General features: G+C 39.3%; 1 protein-coding gene and 1 long non-coding RNA gene across 2 annotated transcripts; both read left to right on the plus strand.

Annotated features, from left to right (window-relative positions):
• The first annotated feature begins 24 nt into the window (after nt 1-24).
• On the plus strand, nt 25-15,791 carry hook1 (hook microtubule-tethering protein 1). The gene is made up of 22 exons (XM_061032361.1): nt 25-422; nt 3,869-3,954; nt 4,315-4,387; nt 4,797-4,847; nt 5,126-5,258; nt 5,435-5,502; nt 5,653-5,715; nt 5,849-5,932; nt 8,307-8,470; nt 8,670-8,810; nt 9,073-9,274; nt 9,650-9,760; nt 10,205-10,292; nt 10,412-10,478; nt 10,884-11,024; nt 11,144-11,231; nt 13,245-13,276; nt 13,420-13,502; nt 13,745-13,845; nt 13,980-14,081; nt 14,165-14,233; nt 14,722-15,791. Exons 1-22 carry the CDS (start codon nt 369-371, stop codon nt 14,872-14,874), a joined length of 2,154 nt encoding a protein of 717 aa, XP_060888344.1. The 5' UTR covers nt 25-368; the 3' UTR covers nt 14,875-15,791.
• LOC132959411 (uncharacterized) lies at nt 2,747-3,188 on the plus strand. Its single transcript, XR_009666987.1, has 2 exons — nt 2,747-2,800; nt 3,056-3,188. It is a non-coding gene; the product is annotated as an uncharacterized LOC132959411 (long non-coding RNA).
• Nucleotides 15,792-16,682: the final 891 nt, after the last annotated feature.

A 16,682-nucleotide genomic window follows, 5' to 3' on the forward strand; every position in this document is an offset into this window, starting at 1 on the left:
AGAAACAGATGCAGTGATCAGTGATTAGAAAGAACACTTCATGTTTGTCTGGGATAATGTTAAACAGAAGAGTTTATAGGCTACATCATTTAATAATGGGCTTTATATGAAGACTGTAGCCTATTAATACTAGTACAGGAGAACACTTCACCTCAACCCATTTCCGCAGGCGAACGTCAGAAATCCACGTAGCTCTGCGTCATTCACGCAGATCTTACGTAAATTAAATGGCGGAGGGAGCGCCGCGGCGCCGCACGGTACGTGTCCGGAGGTCGAGCTCTGCTCCAGGCAGCAGGTGAGGTCAGATGCGCAGGTACGGAGCGGAAGAGCTCTCCTGACAGGTGGAAATACTTTAACTTGAAGCTAAAATGGAGCAAATGGATGAGAATAAAACAGGTCTGACGGACAGTCTCATCATATGGGTGAGTTTACCGCAAAACACGCATCAGTGTTTACCTGTTTCTTCCGGCTAACAACTAATGAGCTGACTAAAGTATTAGCTCTGCGGGCTAACAAACAAAGCTAACTATATTAATAGCTCTGTAGGCTAACAAATGGCTAAAACCTCCTCGGACATCAATCCTCCCTGGATTTAAAGCTTTAATCCCGTTTACTTGAAGGTATTTGTGGACTGTTGCTCTCTGGACTGGTTGTTAATATTATGTAACAGATTAAATGTAGTTAGCACAAACTCGCAGCAGGTTAATATTCATTAAAACATTAAGACACTTTGGACTGCATTAAACTGAGTGTTTATTCTCACCTGGAGTCAGATTACCTGACTTCCTGCTGCGCTATCTAAAGTTATACTTCAATTTCAGTCTGAGTTCAGATTATCCAGCACAAACAAAGAAAAACATTTAGGGACTAACAGGAACAAAACTCTACTTTAAGTGCTACATGTCACTCATTCACCTTGATTTTGGACTAAGACTGTCTCTGATTGGTGGGAACCTCCGACCCACAATGTCCAGGAGTAATGATCAGGTGTAGGTGTAGTGATCAGTAGTTATGATCAGGTGTAGTGATCAGTAGTTATGATCAGGTGTAGTGATCAGGTGTAGTGATCAGTAGTTATGATCAGGTGTAGTGATGATCAGGTGTAGTGATCAGGTGTAGTGATCAGTAGTTATGATCAGGTGTAGTGATGATCAGGTGTAGTGATCAGTAGTTATGATCAGGTGTAGTGATGATCAGGTGTAGTGATCAGGTGTAGTGATCAGTAGTGATGATCAGGTGTAGTGATGATCAGGTGTAGTGATCAGTAGTTATGATCACGTGTAGGTGTAGTGATCAGGTGTAGTGATCAGGTGCAGTGATCAGGTGTAGGTGTAGTGATCAGGTGTAGGTGTAGTGATCAGTAGTTATGATCAGGTGTAGTAATTAGGTGTAGTTATGATCAGGTGTAGGTGTAGTGATCAGGTGTAGATGTAGTGATCAGTAGTTATGATCAGGTGTAGTAATTAGGTGTAGTTATGATCAGGTGTAGTTATGATCAGGTGTAGGTGTAGTGATCAGGTGTAGATGTAGTGATCAGTAGTTATGATCAGGTGTAGATGTAGTGATCAGTAGTTATGATCAGGTGTAGTAATTAGGTGTAGTTATGATCAGGTGTAGTAATTAGGTGTAGTTATGATCAGGTGTAGTTATGATCAGGTGTAGGTGTAGTGATCAGGTGTAGATGTAGTGATCAGTAGTTATGATCAGGTGTAGTAATTAGGTGTAGTTATGATCAGGTGTAGTTATGATCAGGTGTAGTGATGATCAGGTGTAGTGATCAGTAGTTATGATCACGTGTAGGTGTAGTGATCAGGTGTAGTGATCAGGTGCAGTGATCAGGTGTAGGTGTAGTGATCAGGTGTAGGTGTAGTGATCAGTAGTTATGATCAGGTGTAGTAATTAGGTGTAGTTATGATCAGGTGTAGTTATGATCAGGTGTAGGTGTAGTGATCAGGTGTAGATGTAGTGATCAGTAGTTATGATCAGGTGTAGATGTAGTGATCAGTAGTTATGATCAGGTGTAGTAATTAGGTGTAGTTATGATCAGGTGTAGTAATTAGGTGTAGTTATGATCAGGTGTAGTTATGATCAGGTGTAGGTGTAGTGATCAGGTGTAGATGTAGTGATCAGTAGTTATGATCAGGTGTAGTAATTAGGTGTAGTTATGATCAGGTGTAGTTATGATCAGGTGTAGTTATGATTAGGTGTAGGTGTAGTGATCAGGTGTAGGTGTAGTGATCAGTAGTTATGATCAGGTGTAGTAATTAGGTGTAGTTGTGATCAGGTGTAGTTGTGATCAGGTGTAGTTATGATCAGGTGTAGGTGTAGTGATCAGTAGTTATGATCAGGTGTAGGTGTAGTGATCAGGTGTAGTGATCAGTAGTTATGATCAGGTGTAGTAATTAGGTGTAGTTATGATTAGGTGGAGGTGTAGTGATCAGGTGTAGTGATCAGGTGTAGGTGTAGTGATCAGGTGTAGTGATCAGGTGTAGGTGTAGTGATCAGGTGTAGTGATCAGGTGTAGGTGTAATGATCAGGTGTAGGTGTAGTAATCAGGTGTAGTGATCAGGTGTAGGTGTAGTAATCAGGTGTAGTGATCAGGTGTAGTGATCAGGTGTAGGTGTAATGATCAGGTGTAGGTGTAGTAATCAGGTGTAATGATCAGGTGTAGGTGTAGTAATCAGGTGTAGTGATCAGGTGTAGTGATCAGGTGTAGGTGTAGTGATCAGGTGTAGTGATCAGGTGTAGGTGTCGTGATCAGGTGTCGTGATCAGGTGTAGTGATCAGGTGTAGTGATCAGGTGTAGGTGTAGTGATCAGGTGTAGTGATCAGGTGTAGGTGTAGTGATCAGGTGTAGGTGTAGTGATCAGGTGTAGTGATTAGGTGTAGGTGTAGTGATCAGGTGTAGTGATCAGGTGTAGGTGTAGTGATCAGGTGTAGTGATCAGGTGTAGGTGTAGTGATCAGGTGTAGGTGTAGTGATCAGGTGTAGTGATCAGGTGTAGGTGTAGTGATCAGGTGTAGTGATCAGGTGTAGGTGTAGTGATCAGGTGTAGGTGTAGTGATGAGCCTCCGGAGCCCCCTGTCATAACAGATGACTGACGTCACTCAGGCGTCGTCCATTAATGTTTACAGTCTTATGATCTAAAGGAAAAGATAACATGGCTTAACTACTGCGCCAAAACAAAACTCTCAGGTAAACTGGAAAGACTTCTCGATTTATGTGAAATGGAGATGTTAACACACACATTAGGGACTGAACTGTTGCCAAGGCGAACAGACGTTCATGACGCAAAAGAAGCGAGGTGCACGCCCCACCTCCTGTGCAAACATGTAGCGCGCTGCACAGTGTGGCAAACCAACGTGGTGTGCTTGTGCCTCAGAAGCTACAGATGGAAGACCTAACCCTATGAGAAGAACCTGACCCTGGTCCGGCACCTAACACTGAGCCACACGCAGCTATACGGCACCATAAGGATACACAGATTGTGAAACAATGTGGAAAGTTGAGGCAAACATTCCTCCTCATTTTTTAACAAGGTCTTTCAATGTGACTTATTCCACCAAGAACATCAATTGTTTTTTTTTTCACTGCATGTCTGTCATTGTATTTACAATCGGCCTCTGTGATTCCAGCACATGTAGTGAAGACTCGTGTAGGTGTAGTGGTCAGGTATTGGTTGGACATGTTTGGTCATCAGGTGTAATGATGAGATGTAGTGATCAGGGGCCTGTACACTGTACTTAAGTTCTTTGCACACTGTCAAATGACTAATGACCACCAACTGGAAGTCATACTGCATACTGCTTGTGATAGTGGTATGCAGTTGGCGGTTTCGAAAACAGCCTTTATCTTTCTGTCTCTTTAGCTGCAGACCTTCAACACTCCTGCCCCCTGCAGGACAGTGGAGGAGCTGACCACTGGAGCAGGAATATCACAGGCACTGCATCAAATGTGAGAGCACACACACACAAACACACACTCACATACAGGCACACACACACACACACACACACACACACACACACACACAGCAGGAAACTGTCACTTAGTTTAGTCACAGAAAGACAACTGTGATGACTTTAAATTGCATGTTTCTAATACCTTTAATATTAGTATCAATACCTGTAAAATACATTTAATACAATAGTTTGTATTCCTCATTAAAACATCCCTGAAGTTCTTGAATAAGGTTTGTGGCTTGTAAACAGTGTTTCAGATTATTTTAGATCTCTGTTTCTCCTCCTGAGTGTGAATCAGAGTTCCAAACTAACCGTGTCTGTGTGTGTGTGTGTTTTTTTGTTTTTTTTGCAGAGACCCAGCGTGGTTCACTGATGGATGGCTCTGTCGTATAAAAACTGATGTGGAGGATAACTGGAGACTGAAGGTACAAATCAGCTTTGTCTGTCAGATACTTATTCTCAGATCTTTAATTCAGTTTGTATTTAATGTTTTTCAAGTGATTTATTTTTTATTAAGTTCAGCTCCTGTGTAGCTCACGTTCACCCGCTCTGATGCTCCTGTCTCATTTTGAATGGGATGTGATCACTGTATTTCATGTTGTGATTGTGGTAGAAGAAGCTTTAACATCCAGTTTGAGGGATCAAATTAAAATATTTGTGTTAAACCATCTCCAAAATAGGCCTCTATATTAAGTATTTGTCCAGATTTTCTAGAAGGAATGTGAAGTGGGAGACTGGATCAGAGAAAAAGTCTGCATCGATATCTTTATTTACTCCATTAGACATGTAAGTAAGAGACAACAGACATAAATGTTCGATGTTTTGTTTTTTCAGATGAACAACCTGAAGAAGATCCTTCAGATGGTGCTGGATTATTATAACGAGGTGGGCTGTCCTGTTTTCAGGTGGTTGGTAGAAACAGATCCTGTGACCCTTTGTTTTGTGTTATTTGATTTATTTTTGGGGGGGTGCGGGTGGTTGATTTGTTTCAAAGAACAAAAAACTTAAAATATATTATATATTCACACAACATAAGTTTGTGTAGTTCCTTGAATCTGGAAGAAAATTATGTAAACAGTCTTGAACCAATACAGTCGTTTCATCATCACTCTGCTGTTTCTAGGCAGGTTTTCTGAAATAGTTTGGTCTTTGTTGACTTGCAGGTTTTGGCCCAGGAGATCTCAGACTTTCCTCTCCCGGACCTGGTCCTGGTGGCAGAGCATTCGGACCCGGTGGAGCTGGGGAGGCTGCTGCAGCTCGTATTGGGCTGTGCTGTCAGATGTGAGAGGAAACAAGGTGAGGTTGCGGGTTGAATGTTACATTTTGAGTCGCATTCAAACACCTACAGGACTCAGGAGCTGAACATGAAGAGACAAAATAGTTCAAACATTTTTTTTGTTTCCCAGCTGACACACAGATCAATATTAATCATTAATCTGTTATTTGATGAATGTGTCTCCCTCTGCTTGCAGAATACATTCAGATCATCATGACGCTGGAGGAGTCTGTGCAGCACGTCGTCATGACAGCCATCCAGGAGGTCAGTGCATCGCTGACACACACATTAGAGATGTTGATATAATAATTTATATTCTTTAGAAATATAACAAAAATAATGACAACACCTATTTCAGGTGTCATAATAAGATATTTTATTTGTGTGGTATTCAGTGATGTATTTCCTCCTCAGCTCATGAGTAAAGAGTCCGTCAGTTCTTTTGCAGCAGAACGTTCTGGAGACCTGGAACAGCAGGTCAGTTCTCTGACTGCTCTACAGCTTTTAAAACTAAATTTACTATTTATATTCTTATTCTTATTAATTAGTCTGTTCTTTGTGTGTATGTGTGTTATTGAGTGTATATTTTTATTTTTTCTTTCTTGTGCAGCTGAAAAAAGCTCTGGACGATCTTTCTGAACTCGTAGCAGAAAAAGAAGCTTTAAGTCAGCGCTGTGAGGAGCTCGACATACAGGTGAACACACACACACACACACACACACACACACACACACACACACACACACACACACACACACACACGCACTTGCACTGTCTGGACTCTGCTGGTCCTGCTGTGTAGACCCTCCATCAGGACTGTTCAGTTTAACTCTGATCACCTGTTGAACTCTCGACAGATCGTTTGTCTCCTCCAGGCTGAAGACAGGTGAGTCCAACACGGCCGCCCTGAAACTAAACCCTGTAAAGCAGCTGCTTCGTCTTACTAAGCTAACAAAGTGTTACAGAAGCTAACGAAGTGTAACAGACGTTAACAGATGTTAACATATGCTAACAGGCTGTAACAAAAGCTAACAAAGTGTAACAGATGTTAACAGATGCTAACAGATGCTAAAAGGCTTTAACAGATGCTAAAAGGCTTTAACAGAAGCTAACAGGCTGTAACAGATGCTAACAGGCTGTAACAAAAGCTAACAGGCTGTAACAAAAGCTAACAAAGTGTAACAGATGTTAACAGATGCTAACAGATGCTAAAAGGCTTTAACAGAAGCTAACAGGCTGTAACAGATGCTAACAGGCTGTAACAAAAGCTAACAGGCTGTAACAAAAGCTAACAAAGTGTAACAGATATTAACAGATGCTAACAGAGTTTGTTAAAGTCATAGTGCCACTTACTGTTGAAAGCCTGGACATATACAAATGTGTTCCTCAGCGGCCCTTGCTGGTAAAAGGCAGTTCTAACAGTCACATAGGATGTTCAGTCAGTTCTGAACAGATCTACATCTGAATACTTAGTCTGAGTTGTAGTGTCAACTTAAGGGAAGGAGTCAGTTAGCAAACAGACATCCATCTTCTTAAGTACGTGAACTTTACACGACGTGGTCAACACTTTATGTTCAGCAGTGTGTGCCAGATTTGGACACGTTAGCTTCTGCCACCTACTGGCCACAGGGAGAGACACGAGACTCGATGATGCACACACATTCAGGTGACTTGACTTTGGCGCATGCCTGTGAATGTGTCACTTCCTGCGACAACACATGGCATACTCACAGTTTTAGGATCAGAGTAACAGTTTGGTTTATACATAAACAGATTGTGTGAATGAATCTTAAACAAATGTTAACAACATGCTTTCATAAAGGAGCAGAGAATAACTCTTTGCTTTTAGCAGCTGGGACACCAGGAGGGAGGGGACTGTGCGTAAAGCCTGATTTACACTTCTGTGTCCAATCTACATTGTAGCATACACCAAAGGTTCAGATTGTTCTGAATATTGTTGCAGAACTGTGTTTAAAATGGAGACTAGGGTGAAACATGACAAAACACACAAGCCAGACGTCACTAGTAAGAAGTCCAGATATTTTTTTATTTAGGCGCAGCAGTGCTATCATATACTTAAAAATATAAATATCTTGGCTTAAAATGATACAAACACATGACATTTAAAGAAGATGTGGGTGTTTTGACTCAGTCAGCTGGTAGAGCTCTGGGATCTGTGTTGGACAAAGTTAAACATTCTACAAACATATTGTCTCGTGAAGGATATTAACAGTGTAGAGACCTATAGTAAGTATAACCAAAAGATAAAGATCCCTCTGTGTCACATTCAGGTTAATGTTACCTTTAGCTTGAGAGACTGGCAGGTTTAACTGCAGAGGAAGACAAGAGTCTGTTTTGTAATGTGAGTTAGGTGAAATTGAGAATGAGATAAATTAAGTTTTAATGTCCCATTGATGACAACAAAAGGGATGTTCTTTTTGGAGAAATATAATTAATGTTGATTTCTTCTGGTAAGGTGATTATGAAAAACTTGTGCTTTCGAAGAGGAACCTTTTTTGGAGCAGATTTTCTCTGCAAAGCCCTGGGAGAAATAACAGAATACAATACACTATTTAAGACTGAGCTGTGAAAGGAACATGCAACGTAGTAATGTTATGAATTGTTGAACCACTGCAATTACATTTCTGTTGTCTTATAAACCCATGTTGGGTACTTTGTGTGCATGACCCGTAAATAAAGTACTTTGAATGAATAAATCCTACATTTACAACATTTCTGGCATCGCCCAGGATTTAAAAATTCTACAGAAAGAAGAAGCCTATAAGCCAGTATAATTAACTTTTTCTCCATATTGATTGATCAGCTCCAAGTCCATCATAATAGGCTTGGTTTCCTGTGTGTGTGTGTGTGTGTAGTATGTTTTTTGTTTGTTAACAACTGTAAGATGTCTCTTTGCTTCCTTATGAGACAAATATGAGATTTCACGGCATGAATCTTCTCACTAATACACAACTATTTTTATATTTAATTAATTTACCTGAACCTTACTGTTCCTGCACCTGACTGTTCTTGAACCTGACACCTGCAACCTATCCATATCTTGACAGGTGACAGTTCTTCAGGAGGAACGTAACAGCCTCTTGGCAGAGAACGACGTACTGACCGATAGAGCCAATCAGCTGGACACGTTTGATGACCCGAGCACGGCATCAGGGCGGAAACACAGCCAGCTGCAACAGCAGGTGGAGGCTCTGCAGGAGGAGAACTTTAGGTGAGTCACTGACTGCGTCTCTATGAACTGCCGATGCTGTGATGGTCTGCACCATTTCAAACCAGTCAGTGTAAGTTTCAAAGAAGTAGTTTGATCCAGAATAGGCTTAGATAAAACATTTTAAACAAACCAGTTTAAAACAGTCTGAACTAGTCTAGGCTAGTCTTAACCAGTCTAAACTGACTTTCTGCTCCTGCAGACTTGAGGCGGCTAAAGACGACTACAGGATCCACTGTGAGGAGCTGGAGAAGCAGCTGATAGAAGTTCAGCACAGAAACGATGAGCTGACTGGTCTGGCTGAAGAATCTCGCGCTCTGAAAGACGAATTAGACGTTCTGAGGTTTGTTCTGAGAGGTGCAACATATATAAAGTTTATTATATGATGTTATTAGCTTATTATTTATATTATTACAAAGCAGCATGTTATCTCTCTTTTCTGATCTTGTACTGTTCATGTGTATGTATTTTTTATGCGTTGGCGTAGACATCGGGCTGGGGAATAAACATAATGTTTACATATCTGGCGATGCACTGACTGTAATTTGGGGGCAAGGAGCTAAGGCCTATGGATTGATCTATGGATTGGTTCTGTCTTGCTACAGGAACTGTTCTGATCGTGTGGTGATGCTGGAGGCCTCAGTGGAAACATACAAACGTAAACTGGAGAATCTGGGAGACCTGAAGAGACAGATGAAGCTGCTTGAGGAGAACAATATGACCTACATGCAGAACACCGTCAGCCTGGAGGATGAGCTACGAAAAGCTAACGCTGCCCGTGCTCAGTTTGAGACCTACAAGAGACAGGTCTGTGTCGTGCTTCCCCTATATGCATATACATGACCTCCACTGCAGATTTCTTTTGAGAGGAGTGGGAAAGAGGAGAGGAGGGAGCCCTGGGAAGATGCAAGCTTTTAAATGCAAAATAATCAAATTTTGAATGTGTGATTAAAAATGCGATTAATTGGGGCGCTGGTGGATCAGTGGTTAGTGCGTGCGCCCCATGTATGGAGGCTGCGGTCCTCCAGGCGGGCGGCCCAAGTTTGAATCCAGCCTGTGGCTCCTATATATATATCTATATATATAGATATATATATACTGTATATATAGATATCTATATAGGACATACCCTGTATTGATTATAAATAAAACCAACAGTTAAATCTGGTAAATGTCCGTCAGGTCCAGGAGCTGCTCAGGAAGATGTCTGAGGAGACGAGGAGAGCAGATAATCTGGCCTTTGAAATGAAGAAGTTGGAAGAAAAACACGAGACGGTGATGAAGGAGAAAGAGGTGAGGCAGTTTTTTTTCCTCAATATATTTTTATTTAAGTAAGTTTCAGACATACAGTGTAATTATGATGAAACATTCAAAAACCCAATATCACTTCCCCTCATATATAACCCTCCCAGACGAAACCCCTATACCTCCTAGTTTCCAAAACAATGAGAACTAAAGTTCAGAAATAGAAGACACACACAAATAAATACATAAATAAATAAACAAACAGTTACAATTAAAAAAAAAAAATACTGAAAAGTCACATGACACCAACAAAAACAAATAAAGAAAATAAAAAGAATAAGAGTGGGGTTGAGCATGCAACACAGTAAAACAAACAAAACAGTATCAGCTGTGAAAGAGACATTGCCACACTCGCACACATCACTAGACCCAACGCCACATACTGTAGGATAGACGACTTAATCTTTGACGTCCTTCACTCTTCTCCTGCAGAGGATCATCATCGAGAGAGACTCTCTGAAAGAAATAAATGAGGAGCTGAGATGCACTCAGGTTCAAGAGCACCAGCTTTCCAAAGCAGGTATCTCACTGATCTTCTAATCTTTATCTTTACCATAACCACAACCCCCCCACCCCGAATCATTACCCCTCACCATAACCCTTATCCTTAATCTTAACCTCTGTATAACTTTCACGTAGGGATGCTTCCCTCAGGCAGCCCCAGCCACGACAACCTGGCAGCCGAGTTAATCCCAGTGGAGTACAGGTAATCTTGTGGCACAGGTAATCTCTTAGCACAGGTAATCTGTTAGCACAGATAATCTGTTAGCACAGGTAATCTGTTAGCACAGGTAATCTTTTAGCACAGGTAATCTCTTAGCACAGGTAATCTGTTAGCACAGATAATCTGTTAGCACAGGTAATCTTTTAGCACAGGTAATCTTTTAGCACAGGTAATCTGTTAGCACAGGTAATCTTTTAGCACAGGTAATCTGTTAGCACAGGTAATCTTTTAGCACAGGTAATCTTTTAGCACAGGTAATCTGTCAGCACAGGTAATCTGTCAGCACAGGTAATCTGTTAGTACAGGTAATCTGTTAGCACAGGTAATCTGTCAGCACAGTGTAGTGTAAACACGTTATGACATTGTGTGTGTCTGTGTGCTCCTCAGAGAGAAGTTTATGTGCCTTCAGCATGAGAACAGGATGTTGCGTGTGCAGCAGGAGGAGTGTGAGAGGGAGAAGATCGCCACCCTGCAGGCCGATCTGGAGGAGGCTCATAAGAGCCGCAGTGAGCTCGACACAGAGATCAGGTGATCAGATAACCCATGACATCATCCAGGTTCTTCTCTGCTCCTTATGATGTAAAGCCTGTGATGGATTTTTTTTCTAATGTCATGTGATGTGTGTCGTCATGGTGATAAACCTGCAGGCTGAGTAGAGAGCGAAACAGTGAGCTGCAGCAGCAGGTTGAAGATCTGCAGAGAGCGCTGCAGAGTCAGGCGGCGAAACCAGACGACGTGAGTGCAGTTTGATCTGACTTTGATGTAATGTAATATTATATCATGTTATATATCAAAAAAGATCATAATATATAATAGTATACACTGATAACATAGCTTTTCATAGGATCATATAATGTACAACATAATTGAATGTCTTATGATGTACATTTTTTTATATATATTATAAAATAGCATTATATAACAATATTACTTAACATAGGATCATATCATTTAATATAACAAAATATTTAGCAGAGTTGGAAAAAGTTCTTGAAAACCAAAGTTAAGTGAAAGTACAGATACTTCATTTGAAAGTCAATTAGCTAAAAGTTACCAATTATACATTCACTTAAGTATCAAAAGTATCTGGTTAAAATGTTTTATGTATTGTAACAAAAAGTACAAAGACCCAAGACAACCAGATCTTTTAGGTCATTAGAGGTTTGCGGTGTGGCAGCATCACATTCGGCTGACTCACTGGCGACTGTGAGAGATGAGACAACTCAAGGAAAGGACATTCTTAGAAAAAGCAACACTCGTCCTTATCATGAGTAACGGCCCCAGACTGTCTCCACACATGTGGACCACGTGTTGACAGCCCAGGACTGATTGAACCCCTGGTTATATTACATTCATTTTAATGTCATACAAACTTTACAGATAATTTATTAAGTCATACAGAGGTGGAATTGGTTTCCTGATCAGTAGAGTTTGTGCAGGACATCTTGAATAAATCCTGCGGCACAGTCACCACTGGCTGCAGACGGTATCTCTGTCACTCTAACTTTGTGAGGCTGTTTGTCAATTAGACACTGATATACATATAAAAGGGGCAATTTTTCCCCAAACGACTGCATAACGGCAGGTTGCTTTTACAAAGCATTACACTCTTTGGCTGCAGAGGAGCCAGCAGACACTCTATATTCAAACATTTATGCACAGCCTATAATTTACAAATAGCAAGAACATTTCAACCCTGATGTCTCTGTGAATGGCTCTACACCTGAGTGTGATACATTTCTCTGTGGTGTGTTGTATAATATGAGCATTGAGAAGTGCTTAATTGAAGGAGAGCTTACTTTGATCAGGGAGAACAGAGCATGTGTTTCGTGTCATTGCCAGATTTTTGCCCATTGACATCACAACTTTTATACATTTATTGCACTAGCTATCACTAGTACAAGCTATCACTATCACTAGCTATCACTAGCACTAGCTATCACTAGTACAAGCTATCACTAGTACAAGCTATCACTAGCTATCACTAGTACAAGCTATCACTAGCTATCACTAGCACTAGCTATCACTAGTACAAGCTATCACTAGCTATCACTAGTACAAGCTATCACTAGCTATCACTAGTACAAGCTATCACTAGCTATCACTAGTACAAGCTATCACTAGCTAGCACTAGCTATCGCTAGCACTAGCTATCAGGGACCTGCAGTGGGCTTTTTGACCGCTCGCTCACTCCGACCCACAGCAACGGTAAAACCGCCCACTGCTCCCAAGGCATTCCTCTTGCTCTAGTGATTATGTGCAAACATGCATAGATAATCAATACTGATGATTAGACACTGACAGTTATATTCAGATTTGATATTGTAACAAGATGTCCAACATTAATGTAGTGTGGTAATAGTAGAAGTTGAATTTAAAAATCTATCTGTAACGATGTACTTCATTATTTAAAACCACTGATATAAATTAATAAAATGTCACGTAATGTAAAGTTCTCTAACTATATATCTAATGAAACACGTTGTAATATTGTGTAATGTTATGATATAATATGACATCATCTAAAGTTAAATTATAAAATGTCATATCATGTTATATAATATAATGTCACATCATTGTCGTATATGTTATATAATGTAATGATGGTGCCATGTTTTGCTGTTTAATATAAAATTGACTTCTAGATTATGATATTTAAACAGATGTTTGACAGTGTCTTCTTATTACTTAACAAAAAAGTATTTTTTTACTTAAACTTGTTGAAAATGTAAATATTTTCTTTTCTAGTCGAACTTGAAGAGGAAACTCGATGCGCACATGTGAGTTTGAATTTTGTCCTTTTTAGACACTTTTTTCAGAGTGTGTATTGATGTTGTCCAGTTAGAAATGCAAATGTTCAGATTCTTCTTCTACTTCTCCTCCTTCTCATTTCTTTTTTCTTCTTCCTCTTCTTCTGCTGCAGGGTGCAGCTGAACGAGGCTCAAGATGAAATCATGAAGAAGAAAGAGCTGCTGGAGGACCTTCAGCCCGACAACACACAGACCTGTGAGCCTCCTGACGCAAATCACCACACACTTACACACAACAACTACCAACAAGACTAAGAACTAAATCCTGGAGAACTAATATTAAAATAGTAATTCCAGTCGTCCATTTTCTGAGTATCAGTAGCTGAATCAATTGTCTTTTCTGTAGACCTCGTTGCTGCATTGAGTCCTGAATTTGTGTTGACTTTTTTAATAAACACCGTCTACAAAGTCTATAAATATCTAAGTTGTGTGTTTCAGCGCTGAAGCTGGACGAGCTGATGGCGGCTCTGAAGAAAAAAGACGATGACATGCGAGCTATGGAGGAGAGATATAAGATGTACCTGGAGAAAGCTCGAAACGTGAGAATAAAGAGCTTCTCTTTAATTTATTAATGTTTAAGTTCATTTAGTCCATCAGTTTGATATTTCTTCAGTTTTATGTTTGATTTATCACTATTGATCTGTCCTGTTTTTTTCTTTTCTTCTGATTTCAGGTGATTCGAGCTCTTGATCCAAAGTTGAATCCAGCCACAGCGGAGATTCAGGCTCTGAAGAACCAGTTAGCAGATCGAGACAAACAGATTCTGAACCTGGAGGTAAATCTGTGGTTTTATGTTCAGTGTTGATTTTTTTTGTGATCCAAAATTCAGAATTGTTTTATCTTTATTATTTTATGCAGCGTCAGTGTGAGCAGGCACGGCTGAGAGAGTACGAGGAGAAGCTGATCGTCACAGCGTGGTACAACAAGGTGAATTTTCCCCTCATAGCCTGAATTGATGTTATCATTAACAATTGTTATTGACACTCAGTTTGTTATTGAATGACGGTCACAGCCAGATACAACAAGTTAACATGACATCATCATCAAGTTTCACACTGTTACACTGAGTGTTAAGATCATATAAAGTCTGATGTAAAAGGTCAATCCATCCCTTTATTTTCTGACTTTAAATATTTACACTCATTATTGATTGATTTGGATCCCCATTAGCCACTACCTAATTAGCAACTACTCCTCCTGGTTAATTATTATTTGTAATTACTAAAGGTGTATTAGTGTAATATTTAATGATGGTCACAGCCTGGTATAAATGGGTAAATTAATTTCTTTATAATCTAAATGTTTTATTATTTAAGCTAAGTGTATTACTGTATAAGTAATTGATGTTGACCACCTGGTTATTAATGAAACCTGATCACACATTTAATTTATTTTATTAATCGTCATTTCCTCAGAGTCTGAACTTTCAGAAGTTGGCGATTGAATCACGTCTTGGCGGCTACTCGTCATCCATGATGACACCTGGACCATCCTTCTTGTCTCAGCAGCGGCAGGTCTCTAATGCCCCCCGCAGGGCACTCTCGATTAGTGTGCCTTCCTCCAAGTAAACCCCCCCCCCCCCCAAAAAAAAAAAAACAAAAAAAAAAAAACCTTTAAAGTAAGCACTCAAGTGACCTTAAACACACCTGCTCTCAGCCAGGGGACAGATACTCTGAGACAGATACTTAACTGAATGTAGAATAAGTCAGAGTCTGTAATATTTAAAAATGTGATTTTAGATTTTATTTTAAAGGTAAAAACAAAATCAATTAAATTTAGATGATAGTTGATGTGAAGATCTGGACCTTTATTCTATGCAGGGTAAAAACTGCAATGTTGATATTCAGTCGACTAATGAGACAAGCTTCACATTTATATAAAACATGTTTTTATATTTGGTGCTGGACACCAACAGCTTGAAGTCAGTTTGTACTACAGTAAAGCTGTAAAAGTCCTAAATGTTCTGAAGAGACAATTCTACCATAACATCAACAACAATAACATCAAAAGATCCTTCACAGGGAGTCGGGATGTCTGTACTAATATTTGTCTTTCTACGCCTGCAGCCATTTTTGACTGAATATCTGTGGTCTAATTAATCCAGTTCATAATCTTTCATGTAATCTTATAAATATGTGATGTAAACAGGATCAACACCAGCTTCTCGACCAGTTTGATTCACAAAAAAAGTTTAAATTACTGATTTGATTGTGATATTATTAGACATCATGGAGTCCAAAGTGTAATGAAATCACTTAAAATTGTTTTCTTTTGTTTTTTACATACTTACAACAATTTATTTTGTTTGCAGCTGATGATTCATGTAGGGTGTGAAAATTGTGAAAATAAGTTTGATCAAATGTAGTGCAGAAACTGTGAGCTTTCATGTTTGTATTTAATAAAAATTAGACATTTTTTTATCTAAAGAGTAAAAAAAAAAGTACTTTGGATTATTTGTGAATAAATAAATTCTTTTTCCAAAAAATGTTTGCTTCATTATTCATATTTAGGGATGTAAAGATGAATTGTAAAATCGTTATGAAGCGATTCAAAGGTGTCAAGGTTCGCATAGGTACTCTGAACAAAGGAATCGCTATAATATAATAAATGAAAGAGGTGAGAAGATAACAGACAAGACAAAAGTGGGTGCAAGTATTGGAAGAAGACAGGGTACTACACAAATAGCACAACCAACATCATGCAGCATTTAATCGACACTACAATGAAGCTCCAATCACCTACCCGTGAGAAAAAAAAACATTAAAAGGCCAAACCACAGTGACAAGTGGGTTTCCAGCCCCTAAACGAATCTTTTTCAGTCATAATTTGTCTACAGTCTCATTTTGTAAAGTAAATTGTGATAGTATCGTTACATCCCTATTCATATTTATTCAACAATTCATTTGGCAGAAGATTTTGTCCAAACATCAGAGTAAGTAAAACACAAGCAAAGATCTAGAAAGGAGGAAATGTCGTCAGGAAGTGCCAACAAAGAACTTAAAAGTCCACACAGCACAGGTGGTGCTCAGAGCTATTGATCAAGGTGTATAGAATAGTTATTTTAAAAAATCCTCATTAACAACAGCTTCATCATCAATATCATTATCATCATTAACATTCTAATCCACAATTGTCCCTCTGTTACGAAACATCTGACACTTAACTGGTATATTATATAGAAGTATTTCATCACTGAAAATTACATAAAAAATCTGATGAATTGCATATTGAACCAATTTCAATTTAAAGCAAGTTATTTTTACAATAATACAGCAATTTCAACACGGAGAGAAACAAATAGAAACGGGGACACTATTATCTCCCGAAATGTTTAAATCAGAACTTGTTTATTTGCTTTTTTAAAATTCAGCACCTT

This window comes from Labrus mixtus, chromosome 3 (assembly GCF_963584025.1).
Source record: "Labrus mixtus chromosome 3, fLabMix1.1, whole genome shotgun sequence".
NCBI lineage: Eukaryota > Metazoa > Chordata > Actinopteri > Labriformes > Labridae > Labrus > Labrus mixtus.

Coding starts and splice junctions, on each gene's coding strand:
- hook1 (XM_061032361.1), top strand. CDS start 369: ATGGAGCAAATGGATGAGAATAAAACAGGTCTGACGGACAGTCTCATC. Junction 11,025..11,143: donor GAGCTCGACACAGAGATCAG/GTGATCAGATAA, acceptor ATAAACCTGCAG/GCTGAGTAGAGAGCGAAACA. Junction 14,082..14,164: donor AACAGATTCTGAACCTGGAG/GTAAATCTGTGG, acceptor TATTTTATGCAG/CGTCAGTGTGAGCAGGCACG.